At 37.9% G+C, this 22,822-nt stretch overlaps 1 protein-coding gene across 2 annotated transcripts; it reads right to left on the bottom strand.

The window, feature by feature from the left end:
• Positions 1 to 555: 555 nt before the first annotated feature.
• On the bottom strand, positions 556 to 22,418 carry DENND6A (DENN domain containing 6A). Of its 2 annotated transcripts, none has more exons than XM_048315452.1 (20): positions 22,215 to 22,418; positions 19,512 to 19,550; positions 19,363 to 19,405; positions 16,544 to 16,656; positions 15,471 to 15,551; positions 14,993 to 15,098; positions 13,808 to 13,887; positions 12,301 to 12,363; positions 11,600 to 11,655; positions 11,140 to 11,262; positions 10,866 to 10,961; positions 8,733 to 8,827; positions 6,932 to 6,997; positions 6,777 to 6,841; positions 6,045 to 6,134; positions 5,285 to 5,338; positions 5,089 to 5,198; positions 4,428 to 4,530; positions 2,877 to 2,951; positions 556 to 2,407 (listed from the first exon to the last, which is right to left on the bottom strand). In XM_048315452.1, exons 1-20 carry the CDS (start codon positions 22,401 to 22,403, stop codon positions 2,276 to 2,278), a joined length of 1,779 nt encoding a protein of 592 aa, XP_048171409.1. In that variant the 5' UTR covers positions 22,404 to 22,418; the 3' UTR covers positions 556 to 2,275. The 2 variants fall into 2 exon arrangements, with proteins under 2 accessions (XP_048171409.1, XP_048171410.1); XM_048315453.1 differs by lacking the exon at positions 556 to 2,407 and adding an exon at positions 3,428 to 3,464 and having other exon boundaries at positions 2,892 to 2,951.
• Positions 22,419 to 22,822: the final 404 nt, after the last annotated feature.

The following is a 22,822-nucleotide window of genomic DNA, read 5'->3' as shown; positions in this document are numbered from 1 at the left end:
TACCTTAAATCTAGGTCACACCTAAGATGTTAATATGATCCTGATCAACTACGAAAACTAGCAGGAAGCTGTAATCTAAAGAGTGCAGTTCTAGGTTTCCAGTACTTACCTATCTTCTATTCAGAGCATTCAGTGTTTACGCTTTTTTTTTTTTTTTTTTTTGGCTAGGAAAGTTAAGCTTCCCTGTACTTGAGGATAGTTACTTTCTAGATCTCCAAGCTGGCCTATTCTTACTGTGTCTGAGTTGTTACTAGATACCTTTCAGTATTTCAGTGCTTTGAGTACAATCTAATAAACGCTTGCTTTAGAAGTGAACACTAGCTTTAAAACCCAGGCCCTTCCATTTCCTTTGCTGAGGATCCTGCAGCTCTGTCATATTCCAACCATGATGTATAATCAAACTACAACACTACTCCATCACATTTCTGGTCAGCTCAGGCATACAGCTTCATCAAGCAGCAGTCTTTGCAAGCTGAACAGCTTTGCTTACACAGGAGAGGGGAAAAACCAAACACACCCATTTTCTAAGTCAGGTAACTTCCAAAGAAAAAAAAATAAAAATCAGACTCTTTTATTTTTGTTTAAAAAAATACGTATTTGCAGTCATGTGCTAGTTATCATAGTTGTTACCAGTTTACATGGAACTATACAGTGCTCCAGGTTAAATATTTAAGATAACTTAGGATATGAATGGCCACTTAATAATTTCTGGATTAAAAATGCTTTTCATCAGGACGTGCAAAAAAAAAATTTTCAAGTTAGCAATTAATGCTGAAGTGGTATAGTTTAAGTAATGTGATACATTAAACTTTTGGTCATGAGTAATTGTGTACAAAACATAACAGTATTAAAATACATTATTTTCATAAAAATACAGTTGTGACACTTTATATCTAAATAAGACATTTTTAGAAAGATGGTATGAAATATTTGTTATACAAAAGCATTTTCTTATAGCAGGATTATGTCATAAGTTTTTAAAAATTCCATCCAAGCGCTTAAAAGCGGAGTGGTTTTTTTTAATAACTGTGATGCACTTGACATATAAAAGTATATGCTGTGTGTACACAGTAGCATTACATTTACTGTACTTGAAACTGGTCAAAGTACAACACTACATGTGGAACAGCTGAGTTCTTATATACCACTGAAACTTGTTCAAGAAGATAAACATCCCATTCTTGTTGCTTAATAATGCAAGAGGAAATTACTCTTTATGCATGTCTGCTGTATGCACATACCGAGAATAATTTCATGCTACAATTTTTTTTGCCAGTCTGACCTGTCCAGAGGCTTTTTTCAGCTGAAGCCAACATCTTCTCCCTCCAGTCTCATCACCTCCTCAAACACTTGACTAGTGTAAGCCACAAATAATAAGGTTACAAATTATAACAGGAGCTGACTGGTATGATGTCCAACCGAAACAGACTGTGTATCAGCTAACTCTACCCAAATCACCGATTTTAAAATCCCTATTAGAACACCACAGTGTTTATTTCCTGTGATGAACACTACATGCTTGCATTTACACAAGTGACCACTTGAAATCCTGGATGTCAACAGTTTAAAACCACAAATTAATAAATAATTACTTTAAGGCATGTAAGAGCACCCTAATAACTGACACTGAGTGGAAGAGACTTCCCTTCAGAAAATTTTTGTCAGCTGCCTTCTTTTCTTTAGAGATGTCAAATCAGTATCATTTTGGAGAGATGACAAGAAGGAGAAATGCAGAAAGTTAAGAACAGATCTGGTAATTTCAGTTGTTCCTAAACAGTTTTGAAAGCTGTGATTTACTAGTAAAATACCTCAGTTATAAGGTATTCTGGCCAAATCACCAAATTGTCAGTTGGACTTACCACTAGCTAAAAACTAAAACAAAAAAAGAAAGAAAAATAATTAGATACTACATCAACAGGACAGTACAGGATCAATATTGCCTACCCCTGAGTAGGATTGGGTATAGCAGCACCAATTGGAAAACATTCTGCAATGCCAGCACTGCACTGTAGTCCTATACTGTGGCACAGCTTCATATGACCACAGATTATTCTTTAAGAGCACTTATTTCAAACAGTATTAGACACAAGAATCCCTTTAGTTGCATTGGTATTGAAGTGGAAAAAACAGTGAAAATGATATAGTGGGCTATACTATTAGTACAGTCCAGTTGTAGTGTTAATGTTTTAGAGCTGTGTTCCAAACTTGGTAATCCACTGTCTTCTGTGAGACTATTTGCCTTTTGGTTTTCAGCACCAAAAGAGCCCAGTAGAAATCATGTTGTGCCAGTTTTGAGCAAGATGTCCTGTAAGTCATCTGGCAGCGCCAGTATAATATCATTGATGTGTGTCTGCAGCTTTTTCAGTGTGTCAGTTTTCACAGGAAGATGTTCTCTGTCAGCCTGCAACTGCAAAGATACCAGAAAACATGATTTCTACTAAAATTGCAAGTTTACCTTAAGAAATATTGAAGTCATGTATTAGAAAATATGGAAAATGAATTCCTCATTTGTTGACTGAGTAGGAGTTTGGACAACAGCAGGTTTTCTCAGCAATCATACAACAGTGAGAGCAACACTGATGTGGACTTTCAGTTATAAAAAGAAAATCTGGTTTTCTTCTTCCCTGGGGATTCAGCTCAGTTCCAGCTAATTTAAAAAAAAACCCAGCAATACAATGCTTCCAGCATAGCTGGCTGATGTTGGAAAGCCAAATAACTTTTCAGGCATGGCTGAAATTGACTGTTTTTGTTTTGAAAGCCTGAATGAATGATTGACTCTTTACCTACATCAAGAAGAATATTTTCATTTATGTACTTGAAAAAACAACTATATAATGCTTTTATGTAGCTAAGTCATGTTCAATTCAGTTACTTACCAGTTTATTTTTTAACTTTAAGACAAGATCCACCGTTTCTACCTCAGTATGCTTCTGACTCCAGAAAACCAAGTTCTAAAATTAAAAAAAAATTAAGCGTTTAAATATTTATGGTTACATGTGTAATTTTCAAAAGTAGTCTTAAGCTATAACTAATGTTCAGAATAGGTATTTTCTTTATTCCTATGCCATTTGCTAACCTCACTTTACCCATGCACTGTCTTTACTGTGAGCTGCAAAATCTAATTTATTTGCCTGTTTGCCCAGTACTTCACCTAATAGCAAACTTGCACACAAACACAATACAAATAAATTAAAGGGGGAAAAAAGTCTTGCCAAACAGGTTTAGTTTGAAAAAGAGCATCTACAATGCAAAATGGCAGTGAATGATTAGCAAATCAGAACTGCCAGCACAATGCAGTATTAAAGCACTTCAGGGCAGTGCTTACTGTTTCTAGGGCATTAAAGGAGATCACAGTTGATAACTAGTAAGATACAATCAAGTGAATTTTCTTATGGAAGTTCTGTTCCCCTACCCCCTTATGACTCACCTATGAAAGACATTTGTTCATGTACAGGGAAACATTTCTTTTGTGGATCAAAAGAAAAAACAATAAAGAAGCAGAATTGGTAATAAATTTGTAACACATTTCCTTTTCTTTGATTAAATCAATGTCAAATACAGTTAGATAGAGTCTGTGTTGTATAACTGACCTGCAAATTATTTGGGCTGCTCTGTTTGAACAATCTGTTTGGATTTGCTACATTGTACTGTTTGGGAACTGACAAGGCAAGGGATAACAACAAATAGCTTTTGAAAAATAACCAGAGCAATCTTGTTTGCTTGTTTTAAAGCTGTGGCATTGCCTTCCTTTATTTTTGTTCTTCCTATTCCCTCTCTAGCTGTACAATGTCTTCTCCTCTTGCAATTCCTTTATCGGTTGTTCTAACTCAAATTATATTGATACCCACTTTGGCTTCTTAATTAAGGAAGGGATCTTACAACATAAAAATATTTATGTGGCATTTTGTTATATATAAACAGATTTCATTTCTCAGCTTTCACTTACTGTGGATCAGTTGTAGGCTTATTTACTAACCATGTCTAATTAGCTGTCAATTAGCATGTCAAATTCGCTGAATTTTTACCTTTAAAGCTACGAACTATATCACAACTGAAAGTATGTTGTCAAGGATGCCAAGGATGGAAGCTGAACAAAATAATATTACCAAATAAGAGGAAAAAGCTTTTTTTGGGGGGTGGGTGTGTGTATTTGATTTTTAAAATATACAACAAACCAAAAAGTACTAAAGGTATGTTTTACAAACGATGACAGTTATGACAAGTGAACTGTATTTCATATTGTTCTCTTGCTGTGTTAGTTCTAGCTTGTACTTGTTTAACAAATTCATGTTTTACTAGATCAGAATTCACAAAACTGTCAAAAATTTCACGTTCAACCTATGAAAATGGGAGTAAAACTGACTTGTGGGAGAATATATTTTTATTGCAAGATGATAAATATAATCATAGGCACACATTTTTCTAACCTCATTACAGAGTGCTTCTAAATGAAGGGCCTCTAACTTCTGTGTCATTTCTTTCTGCCGGCTCCTAAACCAACCATCAAAGTTTGGCGATTTCAAAAAATGCCTGGTAAAACACCAAAGAAAAATACATTTTATATTTTAAGTACAATTTGGTAACAGGGTTTTTTACATCATCAAATGTAATTATATTTGAGATTGAAGAAGATATTAGAACCCTTTCTCTACTTTCCAAGAGATGTAATATTCTGAAGTAGAGATTAACAGGTGCTTCTATTAATTAAGAGAAGGATTGAGAAAAGAAGGTAAAGAACGTGTCTGAAACACAATAAAGATTAGGAAATTTTAGGAAAAAAAAAAAATCAAGGCTCAGTTTGAAACAGCCTAATTTTTATCTTTGTGTTTTATTGGAAGGAGGAATCAAGCTAGGACCAGATATAAAACCACAAATAACACTATCTAATAATCTACAGAAACCTGTAACGTTAGCAGAGAAAGAGATTTAGGCAAGTAAAGTATACTTAGTACTATCAATTTCTTATATTCTAAAAGAAAGCCTTATTCAAATCAATCCTGATTGTAAGTTTGCTCAGGAAAAAAACAGTATTAATACTACTGATGTGTCTTAATTTAGATAATTTTTTATGCTGATGAAATAAATTACCTGTAAAGTCCTATCCAATCTCCCTTTAAACCTGAGGTGAGCTGTGGTCCTGCTTTTTCCAGGGTCTTCATGAAGTCATCTTGGCTAAACTGCCTCAGCTGTGGTGGACTCTATGGAAAGAAAGAAAATAAAAAATTAGCAGACCTTAATTTCTCCGATCACCAATTTCCACCTCATTCAAATTATACTTCCTTACCTTCCAGGGTGATATGCATTTCTGCAAAGGCATTAGGCTTGCCACATAACGTTCCTGGGGAAAGGAAAAGGAAAGGTTGTTTGCATAACCAGTATTAAAGATACACAGTCCACATGTGTGTTTACTTATTGGTTGTGACCACAGCATTTTCTCTTCTCAGTGTTAGTACAGGGTGCGGTTGTGCGTATTTACCACATGAGAAGACAAGAAGGAGCTTATCTTATACAGATTGTACTTCCCAACTCCAGAACTTTAAGGCAGCAAAGTTCAAGAAGGACATGAGGCAAAGAAGGACAGGAAGCAAACATACACATAGAATATCTATATCCTGAACTTCAGCCACTGGTAAACAATCTCTCTTTCCTTTGGGAACAGTCCACAGGTACCTTCATATCATGGGTGATTCCAAACAGCAACCACACTTCATATCAAGTGTTTGGAAGAGATTTTCTGAGTCCCTCACCCAGACATTAGAGTTAGAACTAACCCACGGAACACTGTCTGAGCTGTGGCCATCTCTGCTCTAGCAAGGCTTGGCACAGGCATGGCCAGAGCCCCAAGGTGTCCAAGGCACAGGGAGTAGGGCCATGGCCAAGTGTCAGGTGTGACAGCAGGAGGCACCTGTGCCTCGCCAGCTGGACCCAGTACTGGACCCAGGCTTGATTCCAAGGGTACACTGGAGAGCTACTGGACTTAGGGTAACTCCAGAAAAACTACTCCTTGTTACTTACGTAAAAACTCAATTAGTCTAAGAACTCACTAATGGAATAATGAAACTTTCCGTCAATTCCAAGAAATACCGCCGAAGTATCACACTCTGTGCTTCCGTAGGACGTTTCTGTTGTACTCCCTTAAAAAAAACCAAAACAACAAAACACAGTCAGTCTGTTACTCCAAAGTATGTAGGTAGTTGTGGTGGGTTTACTTTTCATGAATATTTATTCCAGTGTTTCTGTATTCATTTGCCATAAGCCCACACACAGCACCTCCTACCCTGAACCTGGAAAGGAAAGCAGTAGCATCAAGTCCTTTTGTAAAGAAATATTTGTCTTTGCAATTACTGATTTTTTTATTTTCATGTAAAGAAACTCAAGGAAAGAAACGTTTCTATAAACAACTGTTTGCAAATCAGTTAAAATTTGGTAGCTCTGAGTCTTACATGCCTCATGTGTGAGACTTTTAGACCAAAGAGACTGCGGGTGGCAGAGGATGGAAAACCTCAACAGATGAACAGATAAATACTTGTAATCCTCTAAACTATTAAGCTAATTTATTGAGTCCTACCATTCATATGGTTATAGAAGCTGCTAACAAGGCAGCAGCCCTTCTACAATGAGGGTGTATATCAATCTATTTAGTTATGACTGGGGCAAAGGAACCAGAATCCAGTTTCATTTTGATTACACAAAGTGCAGCCTTAAATGAAAACACTGTACAACAGTACACAAAACACACAAACCAGTTTCCATTAAGAAGTGACCTGCACCATTACCTTTTGCAACTGCTTAACGATTTCTTCATCTTTGTTCAAGTATGGCTTATAAGAGGTGTAAACACCTAAAGAAAAAAAGCAGCATATAGCCAAAGGAGAAATGAGGTATGCCTTTCAAAATCGTAACACTGGCAATTTAACTCTGAAGTTATTACCAGGTTTGGAGTCCAAAGTTTTTAGGTTCTTCAGTTTTTTCACTTTCACCTGCTTTGGAACTTCACCTGCCAAAACACATAAAGTCATCTTACTTGAAGCCTATCTAATATTGTAAAAAACATTAGAAGCATTGACAAGAATCCAAGTACATATCCAGAACACACATGAACGACAGCAAATAAGACTTTTCACTTTATATAAGGGTTCCTTGTTGAAAAGAAAAAACCAAACAAAATACCTGAAAATCAACAAAAACACGAACAAGCAAAAAATGAACCAAAAAACCCCACAAACAAAACCAGCCAAAGGATGACCTTCCAAATCCAAGAAGCCAAATAAACATACGGATATATAGCAGTGAATAATTGTTTTCTTAATTTCATATTTTTATTCCATCTTCCTTTGTTCCCCTTAGTGTAAATGCTTTTGGGAAAAAATCTTTGGTACCTTGGCAAAATTAAAAATTGTATAGAGGAAAATAAAATAGTAGCCACGGATTTAGTGTTGTAAGAAAATTAATTTAAGCCTCCTTTGTCATAGGCCATACTAAGGGCTTTTGTTTTGTTTTTCCAATTTATCCTGCTCCAACCAGTAACCCTAAATCCTGTTATCAGTCTTGCAGCCTCAGCAGAACCTTCCTCCTAAATCTATTTGGATGCTTGACTTTAGAAACAGTTAAATTGCTATTGAAACTGCAGAGTGGGGGAAAATGTAAAAAAAAAAAAACAACAACAAAAAAATCAGAAGCTCTCTCTTTATCCCTAAAGAAATAAAATATACATTTTTCAAGACAGGTCAGACAGATACATCTCTAGAACTTCCTGACTAAGCATTTCCCATAACTACATCAGAACTACAATTTCATACTTAAAGCTGCATATCAGATTTGAAGGCCACCTGTTTATACGGCTTTTCAGAGTTTAATTAAGAGTCTACTATCCAAACGTTAACTACACAACAGTGAAGTAACTCCTCCCCACACTACCCTAAGCCCCCACAGGTATTCTGACCATAGACAGACATGGTATTTTAAAGTAAAGCAAAACCTTGCCTAATTATATTGAACACAGTATGTAATCCTTAATTAATTCAGTGTATTCAGAAATTAAAATTAACTTCTTCTGCAAAAATTAATTTTATGGTGTTTTATCTTAACTACATATTTATGCATTCCCACTGTCAGAACAGCATAGTGAACCTGTCACAGCAAACAGCTACATTCAGGAATTTCATACAATAATTAGAGTGGTGCAGTATTTTACTACAGGCTGGCAATTGACATGTTATACAAAGATTACATCAAAATTCTACTCAATCATGTAAGGAAATCATCCAGACTGAACAATTAATAATTACTGGAATATTGCCAAATTAGAAATATATTATCAAAATATTGTCAACAACTTTTTATATTACTGTAACATTCAAACTTAGCTTTCACACAGGTCTTATGTTCTGTGCTGGCTGTGACTGATTTATTACATTCTACTCACACTAAAATTAACATCAGTAATATATTATGTCTTATTTTAATACCTTATTGGTAGAGATACAAAATCAGGACTCTGTGAAAAGTAGAACATTATTACTAATGAGTATTACTACCTTTTGCATTTAATATACTAGATTTGACAAGACATAGAGAAGTCAAGATTCTAATTTCACTTGACAGATTTACATCCATGAAAATTTAGTTAGCATTAAACTAAACTAATGGAACATAATTACATATGTTTGTAAATAAATAAGCACACAGTTAGATCCCATCACACAGGATTGTAAAAGATATTTTTATTTTACCTGGAAGTTTGATATCTCCAATTCGGATAATGTGAGGCCAGTGCTGAAGTGTTTTAGCAAAAAAGGGATTTGTCACCCCTAGAATGACAGATGGCCTAGAAAAATAATGACAATGTTTAAAATACAACAGCAACAGCTTTTGCCCTAACAAATACAAAAGGTAAACTTAAATTCTTAATTTGAAATTATTTTCCTTTGGTATTTAAGAGAAACATTTTAAATTGCACATAAGAGCACAAATGTTTATCAAAGTTTCAAAGTTTTAGAAAATAAGACAGAGGCATCTTAAAGTACAAATGGGAGTGAAGAATAAAAATTACATCATCTGCTTAGACTTGGCTAAATTCTGCCCATTTGCAATGGCGAGAACAGGGCATTATCTGTTACTGGAGTTTTGTGATGTGTTGGTTTTTTGTTGTTTTTTTTTTTTTTTTTTAATGAGCAGGAATCTGATCCATATTTGAAAGACAAATTGCTACTTTTCAAGGTTTGATTGTAACAAACTCTCAGTGCTTGAATGTGCACGTCATTAAGAAAATGAGACACTTAATATGCCACTTGCTTTAAGCAGTAGTTATCAAGTGATGCAGCACAAACACATTAACAGCACTATGCCCCAGCTCACACCCTGCCAGATTTTTCTGTCTGCTCTGTGCTTGGCATCTGGCTTGGGGGGTGCACAGGGGCGCCCAGGGAACAAGAGGCAATAAGAGCACAGGGCTGCTGCTACAGCATAGGCCTGCAGAATTTGGGATTTATAGCACTGATATGATGACATAGGAACATATTTTTCAATATAGTGGTTTCCACCCATTTTACAGTCAAACGTCAGCTAAGGAATATAGCAACAAGTCTCACTGAACCTGCCATCTTAAAAATAAGTTATCATTTTGTCAGATTGGTCTTAAAAATCACAAAATTTAACACTTTCTGTACACTATCCTTAAGTTTCCCTGCCCCCCTCTTACTAAAGTAATAAAATACACAGAATTGGCATCATTTGGATTCTTCACCTTCTTAGATCCATGGCTTTAAAAACCTATTTCCAATTTTTCCAACTGTTTGTTTTCCATAAGAAAGAGCAATTTCAGCTCTATTTCAAATACTAATCCATGTAGTGACCAACCTTTCTATTTTGCTACAGTGGATGCAATTTTGAAACACATGCAGTTTAACCAAACTCTTCCTGGAATTATTTTTAGAAACTAAATTACATACTGCATAACCATTCCCATGGAACACAATCTAAAACATATTGCCTATGTTTATGTGTTTTTCCACTGCTCTATCTCTGGAAATACATCAGTTGAGAGGAAAACTACAGTAAAAAAACCAACAAAGCAAACAAAACATCCAAATCAACAACCTCTGCCTGTTCTGATATTAGAAGAAATTTATCTATTAAAAGATCAGTGAATCTAGCATATGCACTCCATTCCCAAATCAAGCTACATTTAACTAACATGTATTAAGAAATACTGGAGGCATATGCTCTCAAAATAAGAGCAGGATTTAAAAGAAATAAAGAGGAAAAAATGTGTCCTTAAAGCAGTTTTAAACATCACTGGTTTTGGACATTCACATTCTTAAAAAAAATAAGCTTAATTTCTGAATTATTTACAATAATAACCTAATAAATTTAGTGAAGAGATATTTGATTTTTAAATTGTCTCAGTTAGGACACCAACTGACTTAGCTTTACAAAACAGCTGTATGGATGTTGGATTCTACAAGTCACTTTGTTTTGCAGTTAATTAAAAACTAAAACAATTACAGCAGAATTTCCAAGGAGCTACTCTGGAGCTGGTGTTGCACAGACAAACCCTTATGGAAAAGCAAGAACTTTTCTTGGTTTCACACTTGCAGTTTGACTCATTCTGTAGAGAAGTATCCAGTGAAGCTCAAGCCTAGTTTAATTATGGCATTGTTTCATAACTTCTTTGTCCTATCTAACTGGAATGAAAACTTGTATCAGTTGTTTACTGCACACTGAAAGATAAATCTTACCAAAAAAAAGTCTAAACCTTATTCTCTAATGATAGAAAACCAGAATAGTTAACAGTATTTTAATCCTAATTTATGGTTAGAAGTGGTTTTGAGCAACATCTTCCCCAGAGAGTTTTATTTACTTACGGGGCTTGTGTGCGAGTTGTGTATTCTTTGAATTCACTGTCGTGGATGGTGAAGTATGGCCTGAAATCACTGCAGTATTTCAGTGGTGAAATGCAGCTGCAAGGTACAAAGAGGATGAGCTTGGTTTATGTATTCAGTGCAAACTTTCATGAAAGACACAAGCAACTCTAAACTTTGTAATGCTTTTTCACACTGAGATCAAATGAAGGTCCACTCAGCTGCAATGTTACACTGACTCCCTTTAACATTAGTTAAGAAGCTGTACTACATTTACCTAACAAGGGCCAACACAGTTTCTGAAGACTCTGCTGGTGACGGTGCCATCACAACAAGTGGTTCTCCCAGCAGCACCAGCTCCCAAAGCATCTGAATGTGAAAGAACACTGGACAGAAACACCTAAAAACAGATTGAGGTATTTTAATACATTTGACATCATAAAATACATATTTCTTCTGGTTAATAAAGGGATAAAAAGGAAGTTTGGAGTAGTATTTTAATAGTAATTTGAAAACATAAAATACTCTTGTAAAATGGAACATTTAATGAACTTGCTCATTTATTGCAGTTTCAGCCTGTATATTGTCCAAACTGTGTTTTGGCAAACTTCACAGAAAAAGAATATTAAAACCAACATGATAAATGTCGCATACAAGCAATGAGACATGTTAAGGAACTGTCATAATCAAAAAACGTGGGAATTCACAACTAGGAATAGATCAGCCCAAACTCCTACCTGAAAAGATCTACTTCATGAACAGTCGGTAAAGCCATGGAGATCTGAGCATCTGCCTAAAAGACATCGCAATGCTTGGTTTTTAGTCATCAGAACACCTAGGTATTAAATGAAATGGTTTCCCTTAAATGCTTACAGACAGTAGACAGTATATAGCCTAATTATTTATGTACTGCTGCAGTATATAGCACATTTCTCCACAACTACCTTTGTGTTCCATGAGCAAGATATCCCCCAAGACAGACACACACCCCCCCCCACTTACAGGCATGTGACTTTCAGTCCAGAAAAGATATAAAATACTGAAGCTGTTTTAAACAACTGCACATGAAAGCACAGACAGATTTGTTTAATAACCATCTCCTATGACTAAAGACTTTTAATTCTAGATTCATCCTCAAAAAAACCCAAATTATCCAAACATTAAAAGATTGTTCAGGTTAGTAATTTTTTCAGCCAACTATCTTCTTCCAGGACCTGGATATCTATCCCTGCTTAGGGTAACTGGGTTAGAATATCCTTTCTATAAGAATCCAGATCTGGACTCCTCCATTCAAAGTTTCAAAGACTGTGGATTTCATTATTATCAAAGTGTATGACAATTTGCTACCAATCTTTTCTAACAAGTTTAAAGTAAAAGAATGAAAGCACATCTCTAGCTTTGTCTGGGTTTATATACAATATCAGTATCTAATCTCTACCTGGTGCATATTCTGTACTATCGGTGTTGTTCCAGGCTTGTCACGATATGTTGGAATCCGCAACTTGGAAAGAAAAAGAAAGATTTATTTTCCCCTGTATTGAATCCAGCAGATACTTAAAATGCTGACTTAGAGATAATTTGTAATATTTAGAGAGGATATACTGCAGCATGATGCTTGTTTACAGAACTTCCACCTACAGAATTTCCAATTGCAAATTGAATATTAGAATATGAAAATAACACTCTAGTTAAAAAAGAGACTATTGGTAAAATAAGTCAAACTTGTTACTGTAATTTCAATTAAAATACCTCTAATGTTGGAAAGAATGATCTGAAATAAGGTCTTGGGGGTTTAAAACGGTACAGAATTACTTTTAGAAAAAATCCTCTCCTAAAACATTAAGATGTTCTGGTGAATGAGGCAGAATCCAAATAGTCTGAACACAAGTATACTTCTCTGGTCTCACAGTTTGCATCTGTAAGTCCTGAGTACTAGAAATGTGGTCATACTGGAGGTTGGTATGCACAAATGGATATCATTTACACACAACACTTAAAACTGCCCAAGCAGAGTAAGAAAACAGGGACACAATATCACTGGGCAGTAATTATAGTTTTACTCAGTTTAGGAATGCAATTTCAGCTCTCATGGGTAAGAATTATTTATGAGATAAAGGCAGGCAATACCCAAACAAGATATATCTGACACTCCTCATCATCCAGCACCCAGAACTGTTTTATTAAATTTCTGCTTTCAGAACAGCTTCAGAAACTTCTTTCTCTCCCTGGTGATGCATACGTCTGGCCATAAACTTGAGAGCATCTGCTGAGAAGGTACTTCTGGCTGTAACCTCCAATTTCATCAAACCCATTTAATGGCATTTCATATGGAGATGTTACGACTCCCAGTGGCCCAGTTCTTAACCACTGTTTAAGCTCTACACTTCCTCCCCATGCACTAAATACAACTTCTTTAATAGTTTTCTTCAGACATATTTCACTGCCATTGAAAATTATAAACAGCACAAGCAATTATTTCTGCTGTGTGGGCCAAAAATGATTTTTACTTGTCCACTTTCAGGAACGAGAATGATTTTCATCAATATATTTAATTTGCTTGACTGGAACTTAACTCTCAGTATTTTCAAGTGCTACTTTACGTTTGATTTGACAAATATAATTAGCACTAAAGTCTCCTAGAATACAAATTGCAGAGGGATGATACAGACACTGCAATTAGTAGTTGTACTGAAACATCGCTTTTTAGTATCTACAAAAATTAAAAATTAACCTAAGCACCATAAAAGATCCTCCCCCCAATCAAAGCACTGAATCAGGATCTTCCAGACCTTCACTCTGAGTGCAGTAAACATCTGTTTACTGCTCTCAGTAAACTCCTGTTTGGAAGAACAGGACAATGAAAACAAGGCACAAGGCTGTGAGGACCTGTACAGTAAAAGGTGGGGAAAACACCCTCAGAGAAGAGCAAGTGCAGGAGTACTTACCTTCATTATAACACCCATAATCGGCAACTGCAGTACTTTCCCTGGTACTGGTGGTGGCCAACGATCAACGTCACTACAAACTGAAAGAAAATATGAGAGTTTCTGTAAGCTATAAACCATGATCACAGAGTCACCTTTGTGCACACTGCAACTTTAAATTAGTGCTAATAGTCCACAGCTGTTCTACTTGTCTCTGGATCACACTAAATAAGTTTTACAGCCTTTCAGACATTCTTTATGTATTATTCCATTAGAACTGTAAAGTTTTTAATTTCAAGAAAACAGTGTTCTCTGGTCTTCCATTTTTTGTAGCAACAGGACTTCCAATTAGTTGAAGAAATGTTATCTGCAAAACCACGAAAGTACGTACTAAAAAACTTTGAAAAGAACACCTACATTTATGTACATTGGCTACTACTGCAGAACCAATAAATACCAGCTGTTAAGAAAAAAGTTGGCTTCTATCTTGGCTAGAAAGTTCTCCAGCATTTTCTTGTAAACCATTATGAATACAATACATAATTCTCATAGTCTCTGATTATTTTGCTCATAATACAACCTCCCACGAAAACAGGTGATTGAAAAATGCAATTCCTTCATGGTTTATGCAAATTGTTGCTCAGTGAAAGCAAAAAAGCGAGAAAGTTGGATGGGGCAGGCACAGTACACAGAACAGAGCTCTTTCAGGCAAAGAGCAAATAACTTTCCTATTTGTCCTTCTCCAGCTCTTTCAGCTCTGCAGTAAGACTGAGGCACCTGCTACCAGTGCTGCTCTGTTGCTTTTTCCATTTGGTCAAAAAACAAACAAATCACACACACAAAGAAAAACAAACCTCAAGCAAGATGACATTTGTACAGTTGCTTAGCAAAAGTTGTCAGACTGCCCAAAAGGACTTGGGCAACAAAGAGTGCAAACTAAGGATTGCCATCAGCTCCTTGTGCTCAACAGCTGGTCCTGAAACACACACAACCCTAGATGTGTTTCAGGAAGGACCTCCAACTCTCCCAGGGAAGATCCAGAATTCAATTAGCTCTGTTGAGTGATCTAGAAGTCAAGCCAGTTTGCTAAAATTTCAACCCTCTACCCTGCAAGAAGACAAAACCACAAACTAGAACACGACAGTGTTGCTTATTTCTCCAGAACAAGTACGTGATAGTGTAAGAGCTCCATTGTAAGATCAGTACCTGCTTCCAGGAAAGCTTCACTTTTTTCAAAATATTCTGGCGCTATTTGCTTGAGCATGGTACGAAAGAGATGGACATAAGGCAGCTTGCTGATGAGGACCAGCGACTGGAATAAGGAGTTACAAAACAGAAACACAATTTCAAATTAACACTACCCCTCGGTTCTACTGCACCTGTTCCCCTCAGACAACACCAAGTGTGACTTTTCTCACATATGCAAGCCAACGACACATCTGACTACAGACAAACTGCAAACAACCCCCAAAACTTCCCAACTTTTTGTTTTTAAACACAGACACAAAACTATCTCTTCTGACAGTAGAGCTGGAACATAGCACAGCTGATGTAAAATTAGACCAATTTAACATAAATTAATAACTAATTTAGTTAGAGAGCAAGACAGTTTTCCTGTTCCTCTGCAGTCACTGAAAAATAATTAATTTGCAAATTAATATTTACCTAAAAGAACTGAAATTACCTTCTGGAAATAGCCTCTTTTTAATGATTTGTCTCGAACTTGTCTGAAATACACATAGCCATAGTAATATGCTGAATCTTTCTGCAAAAGAAAGGAAAGAATTCAATACAACCACCTGATATTGCCCCCCTTTCTGAAGCATTCAACAGACAGTTTAAAAGCCTATTCCCTTGCAAGCTCCAAAGTTGATTAGCTACAATAAACTAGAAGGATTACTGTGTTTATTGGCATAATCTTTTTTCAGTAAGTACTTCAAAGAGAAAACTTCAGTGTGTGGAAACAGCTGTGCTTTCTGGCTTTACTATTTTTATATCTACATTCTCCTGACACACTGTGAAACCAAAAATAGAAATAATTTCCTGAGGGATAAATCAGCATTAACAATTCTGCAAAGTAGCACTAAAAAGATTTTAGCAGTTAAAAACCTTAAAGCCCTGACTTGAAGAGATAAAACCTAGTCTTTCAATGTACTAGTTTTACAAAAGATTCTTGGAATATTACAGAAGTAGGCTCTCACATTTCAAAGACCAGACATCAGCTTCACCCTTCCTACAAACAGGAATTCAAGTGTTGGCCACATAAACAGAACTAAATTGAGTTTGAGAATCAGGCTTCCAGAGGCCTCAATATTCCCTATGGACATGATGAGAACAACTTTTGGCCGCTACCTCTTTTAGGTAACTGCTCCATCTTCAAAAAGTGAAGGGTGGAAACTCAGAGAGATAGCCCAAGTTGCTTGGATTTTTTTTTAATAACATTATTAAGCACTTTGTATTTCCACAGCAGTAATGGTTCTTACAATTTGATCTACAGGTTTCTAGTCAATAATGAAATAGATCTGGGCTTCAATTTAATTCCTTGTAATCGAAAATCCATACTAATAAAACTTAAAGAATAGTTAATGAAACTAATTATTATTATAATTATAATAACATGCTACAACAAACATGAGTTTTGACTTTCAGGACATCCAGTTCAGAGATTTTTCTTTTCAAACATTATATTTAAAGGTGAAGACCCACAAATTAACATTACCCAAAAGAAATTTAACTTCATTTTTTCTCATTTCCAACCTTTAAGTAAACTGGTAGATCTCTATCCAATTGATCCAGAAAACAACACAATGAGACCTTCCTTCCAGGAGACCGTCGGAATCTAAAACAAAACTGTGTGTCCCCAAGACAACCTACATGGGGGAAGAAATAAACAACAAACAGACAGTATTCTGAGTTTGAGCCTTGTTTAACATGAGCACTTGCTTACAGCCAAAGAGGTATCAGAGTTTTGGTTCATTTATCTTGCATTGCTCTTGTGAACATTTATATCTTCATAATTTTATAAGTGAAAAATTTGGCACCTTTGGCAACAGTAAATATACTGTCCACAACAAAGAAAGAAAGTCACTGCCTCACAGTGACTATCATGCCCTCAAACAGGTCAAATGGCTGTTCTCCTACTGGCATTACCCATTTCATCGGTATGCCTGTATAGTTTTCATCATCTTAGCCATGTCGTTCCTCTGCTAAATGGCTGCACTTTGCCTCTTTTTTTGACACCATAGAGTTCACACAGAAGTCACACTGTAGGAGTGCATTATGCTGATATCTGTAAATCCACAGGCAGGTCTAGGATTCATCATTTTGAAAGCTGCAAAGCTAATTGCTGAAAACTAAGTGAAACTGAGTAGGACTTCCCAGTAATATCCCCAAGGAGTGAAGTTTTCCTTCATTTCTATCAAAATGAAATTCTTAAAGAAAAATGTAACTAATTCTCCAGGGAACTGTTCACCAGACTTGAAACTTCAATTTCATTCTCTCTTTCAGTCACACACATTCTGCTACAGCAAGCACAGACAGCCCAGCCCCTCAGTCAGAGGCACTGGCTGTGCAGAGCAACACTGACATGCCCAGAGCACCAAGCTGAGTCTCAGAACCCCTTGAAGCTGCAGTCAGAAACCCTCAATGCACCAACACAAAACCAAAAGCAGCAAAACATGGTGTGATGGGATAACTACCTAATTCAAACAGATAGTGAAAGCAAGTGCTCAGCAACAGATCCAATGATAAGAAGAAAAAACACAGCACATGACAATAACACAGCAGTAAATATTTGCTTCAACTTTTCAAAGCTTGTTCCCTTCATCCAAAGAAAATACCTCACAAACTACTATATAAACCTACACACAAAAGACCTAAAAGTAAATTACCCTTAATCATTAATGTGTTGAAATATAATTCAGAGTATCATGTCTTCTTATGTAGCAAGCTCTTCCAGAAAAGATTGGTAAGTGTCTGTAAATGTCTGTTCTACCCATGCAGAGAAGGTCCAAGCATTATTTTAAGGATAACTGTACTGGGAAACTCAGCTTAAAACCACAAAGAGTGTCATCATCTAGTAGCTGACTAAAACAACTTTCCCCTCTAAATTCATAGCCGCAAGTACTGGAATAATATCTCTTTGTAGTTGTAAGAGAAAGAAGTTGAATTAACCTTTTGAGCCATGAAAACCTGGGATGGACTGACCTCACATTTAGCTGCAAGCTAATAACTTCTTTCACTGCTATATTACATCAAGCTTTCTTTTTTATGTTAAGGCCTTTGATGAAAAAATAAATCCTACCAGACAGGATGCACTTCCAGCCTTGTGGAAGGCAGGTTTTACACAGGGAACCCCTCCTACACCATTTGAAAGTTAAGCCTACCAAGATTGATCAAGAACCAACAGTTCTTAATAGGGACACTATAAAAAGCAAAAAAGTGGGATTTTTCCCTGCTGAAAGTAGAACCTCCTTACCTATTCTGCCTAAAGCAACTTTACTACACTCTTATTTGAAAAAATACACCAAAAATTTTTAAGAAAGCAACCTTCGTCACTAACACATGATTTTGTGCCTTCAAGACACCTTTTAAAGACTGAAGATACAACCATTAACAATGAGAGTAGTGAGAAGATATCATTAATTCATCTTCTCTTTCAATAACAGAAAGAAGCTCTGCCTCTATTTACATACAGAATAGCAACAGCAGAGAAAATATCTTAATTTTAATGACATTTAGACAAAGGAGAAAAACTAGCCAAAATACTTTATAATAAATTACATAAGAGAGAGCTCACACACATTAAAAGCACAAATCTGCATCACCCCCTGTCCAAGCTGTTACACTGCAGAGCATCCACAAGCAGAGTCAGTGCAGTTACAGGCACAAGGCTGGTCCTGCAGGTTTTGATTTTTGTATAGAAATAAACGTGAAAGTGAGTTCTGTACTTCTGCCATATCTTTTTGCAGGTGGTCCAACCCATCAGCCACATGCCCCAATTTCTCTTTGGGAGCCGAAGTTTAGATTCAGGAATAATTAACAAGCAGGACCACACACAGGCACAGCAAGAATGGAGAAGATGGCTGAGGTTTTCCCTTCACAACCATTCTTTCTAAATGCTTTTGAATTTAAAAGTCAGATTCACTGTTATGAACTTAGAAAATATTTAGTGCTTCATGAGAAGAGGGTTCCATATACTTCCATTTGTTTTATTAAATCCTTCAAATTCCGTGCCTACTCTCCTTTCTACAGTGACAATACTATTATTTTGTTTAAAGAGCAAAATTAAGATGTTCATTCTTTACTTGCCAAGTATTCTGAAACGTCTGCACAAATGTCACTGGAAGGTCTTACACACTTACATAAACCGGAGAAGAATCCTCAAACCTTACTGCAATGCAGACAGTTGCAGTTTTATATTTAACCTTAGCTACAACATTTCTGTATTGCAATATTAATTAAGATATATAAATACATATTTGATCTAAAGCCCAGAATACATCCTGTCAAATTCTATCTTTTTTAACACAGTTTAGTCCCACAACAGATGACTACAGAGTAAAGGAAACACTTACCCGAATTAGAATCTGGAAAAGACAAATAGCAAATATTGGTTTTCTAAAAGGTAGGGAAAAGAAAAGAGAGCTGTTATATTTCCTGAGATATAATGTATTTATATATTTCCTAAGCTAAAACCAAATTATATACAGCAACCATGACTTACCTCTTTATCTGTGAGTTTGGAATGTGGAGGATATATTACCTACAAGAAGAAAATAGTATTATTTTATTTGAAAACAAGCTGGGTATAAGCAGTAAGTTTCCATCAAATATTTTAACAATACAACCCTTGAACACCTTCCTAGCCTGAGGACATTTTCAATTGTAAGCTATTAATATTATGTCTCAGTTCTTATCTTCATATGCTTTTAAGCTTTCTTGATCACCCATCTTTACAAGGTATTTTGGATGCCAGTTAAGAGACCATAAACATTCATTTAAAAAGGTGTATTTAGAATGTATATTCAGAGTACTTGAGATTTTTCGTGCAAAAGGTCTCAAAGGAGAGCAAGGTTACATCTTTTAGATTTAACTTGTACATGCAAAATGCACTAGATTATTACCTTTAAAGCAAACACACACTGGTGTCTGAAATCTGTTGCAATCAAAAGTTAGGTTGGAGTAACCAAAATTCAGCCACAAAACACCCTCTATATTAATACTAACTCTTGGAGGATGAACACTAGCCCCTAATGACAACTGTGAAAGCTCAAGGAATAAACTCAGTGTCATGGCTTTTTGTACTTACAGAAAAAAAAAAGATAATGTAAAAAGTTTTTGCAACACAGAAACCAAAAATGATGCAACACAATGTAAGATGTGGAAGCATACATTACACTTTTTATTTAAAAAAAAAAAAAAAAGAATGTGCAAAATCAGTGATTATGCAAGCGAGAACAGAATATACAGGAAAGAGGACAAACCTCAGATACTTAAATTTCACCTAAAAAGGTCCTCAAAACAACCCACTCCAAAACTACTGAAATGAGTGGCTACCTTGCAAGCAAATGAAATTTGAAATAAATTCCAGGATTATGTTTCAAAGGTTTCAGAGCTCCCAAAACTGGGACCTAGTCCAGGAAATTCAGAATGCAGGAACAGTAGCTCCATGCAGAGTCTTCATCTTACCATACAGCTAACACCCCCTTATCTCATTTAATCTTGTTCTACAAATATAAGTAAATTTATCTCCTGATAAAATAAGACTATCCTGCTCTATAGAAAACAACAAATATACCCACTGGCTGATCTCTGACTAAGCACCTTTCTGTCCCCCAGCCATAAAGTCTCCAGTGCATTTTTTTCCCCTCAGTCTCCTACCAAATGATGTCCAGCTGTCTAAGACGTTATGAAGGAAAGCGTTTCAGCAACTAAAGCTGAAAGCAGACACGAGCGGAACGCATGCATTCTGCATGTAGCAAACCCATCAACCATCTTTTTTCCAACTCTGAATATTTTCCTTTGCTATCTTATGCTAAGAAATACACTAAATGTAACTCTCTCAGTAGCTGAATGATGCTGAAATTATCCACATTTAATCAGAAGATTGGCATACAGACTTGAATGCATACTTCTCCTCACTAGCAGGTGTTTCTTCCCAGAATTCCTATATAAACTGAAAACTAATTATTCTTCCTGCAGCTACATTGTGGAAAAAAAACCCCAGGCCTTAGTTCTGTAAACATTTTAAGTTCCATTTTAGGCACCCAGTTAAATCAACGTGCCTGTCAACAGAGGGGTCTGCAGCCAGGACAGAGGCCGTGCTTCCCTCAGCCACTGGGCACAGCAGCTGCCCAAGCCACAGGTTACACAGAAACGTTTGTCTTTGTTGTTAACACCACCTTATAACATCAAGAAGAGAACTCAGATAATTAGCACAGTATGCTGGCGTTTTATTTGCATTTATCTTTGGTGAACAGTTATGTATTTTACATATTATAGTAGCTGGATTAGTTGAATTTTAGGCTAGTCTGCCATGCATTTATGCTGGCATCCCTTTAAGGCGAGGCAAAGAAAAAAACTTTCCCAGCAGACCAAGAGTTTGCTGCGCAGTCACATGGTGAACAGGGTGAAACAGGATGTGAAAACTGATGCGAAGGATAGTTCTTCTCTCCGTTTCTCAGCACTGTGAGCTCCCTGCGCACTCCCAAAGCAGTGCCACAGCTGTCCTGCCCGTGCCCTCGGTGCATTCCCAAAGCAGTGCCACAGCTGTCCTGCCTGTGCCCTCGCTGCATTCCCAAAGCAGTGCCACAGCTGTCCTGCCCGTGCCCTCGCTGCATTCCCAAAGCAGTGCCACAGCTGTCCTGCCTGTTACACAGAGAGCACAGCTGGCAGCCGCAGCCGCAGCTGTGACACTGCCACGGCCCGACATCCAGCTTGTGTTGAAGGGAAACTCTTCAAACCTGTAAAGAACCTTTTCACAGATCTCAGTGACCTGGAGAACGCTGTTAATTATGAAGACCACTCACATTCTCCTTATTATCACGCTTTTTAACACCTAGATGCCATGGAAATCGGCACTATTCGTATGCAACAAAAGCCAACGATGTACTTCATACAAATCTCGGCACGCAAACCATTATTAATGCAAACCATTAACAAGGGCCCGCTGACAGCACAAGCAGCACCATGAGAAGAGCTGACCGAAAATCACCAGCCTCACCCGGGACAGCCGGACCAGTTCCCCAGGGCGCTGCCTCGCTCGCCACTCTGGGGCTCCGCACAACCTCGTTTCCTCAAGCACGGCCGAGCTTCCCCCGCCTCTGTGCAACACCGGGACCAGAGGAAGCGCCCGATTCCGGCGGGGCCCCGCCGCAGCCCGCAGGCCGCGGGGCGAGCGGTGCCCCCCGCCCACCGCCGCACGTACCTCCACGGCCTGGCCCAGCTCCAGGTCGAAGCCCACCACACACACGCAGTGCAGCCAGGCTGAGAAGCGGTCCCAGGGCAGCAGCGACAGGCACTGGTCGAGACTCTCCGGCTCCGCCGGCGCCGCATCCTCCGCAGCCGCCTCGGCACCGCCCGGCCCCGGCTCCGGGCCCCGCTCCCGCCGCGACATGGCCCCGACCCCGGCCCCGCCGCGCGGAGTCACGTGACCAGCGGCGCCCCGCCCTCTCCCCCTCGAGCCGCCCGGAGTGGGAGGGGCCAAGCCGGCACTGAGGGGAGGCCATACCATTCCTGAGGGGAGCGGGGGGGGGGGGGGGGGGGGACGGTAGCGGCCGTAGGGAGGGAGCGCCCCCCTGCGGCCCGGCAGGGAAGGGCGGCGGTGCCGTCGGCCCGGCCCGGCCCCTCCCAACAGGCACCGGGCGGGCGGAGCTGCGCGGACAGGGACAGGGACGGGGACGGGGACGGGGGCAGGGGCAGGGACAGGGACAGGGGCAGGGACAGGGACATGGACAGGGGCAGGGACATGGATATGGACATGGGCAGGGGCAGGGACAGGGACATGGACAGGGGCAGGGACAGGGACAGGGACAT

Source organism: Corvus hawaiiensis, chromosome 11 (genome assembly GCF_020740725.1).
Source record: "Corvus hawaiiensis isolate bCorHaw1 chromosome 11, bCorHaw1.pri.cur, whole genome shotgun sequence".
NCBI classification, from domain to species: Eukaryota; Metazoa; Chordata; class Aves; order Passeriformes; family Corvidae; genus Corvus; species Corvus hawaiiensis.
The sequence above is the reverse complement of the archived record's forward strand: the minus strand, read 5'-3'. Positions and strand labels throughout refer to the sequence as shown.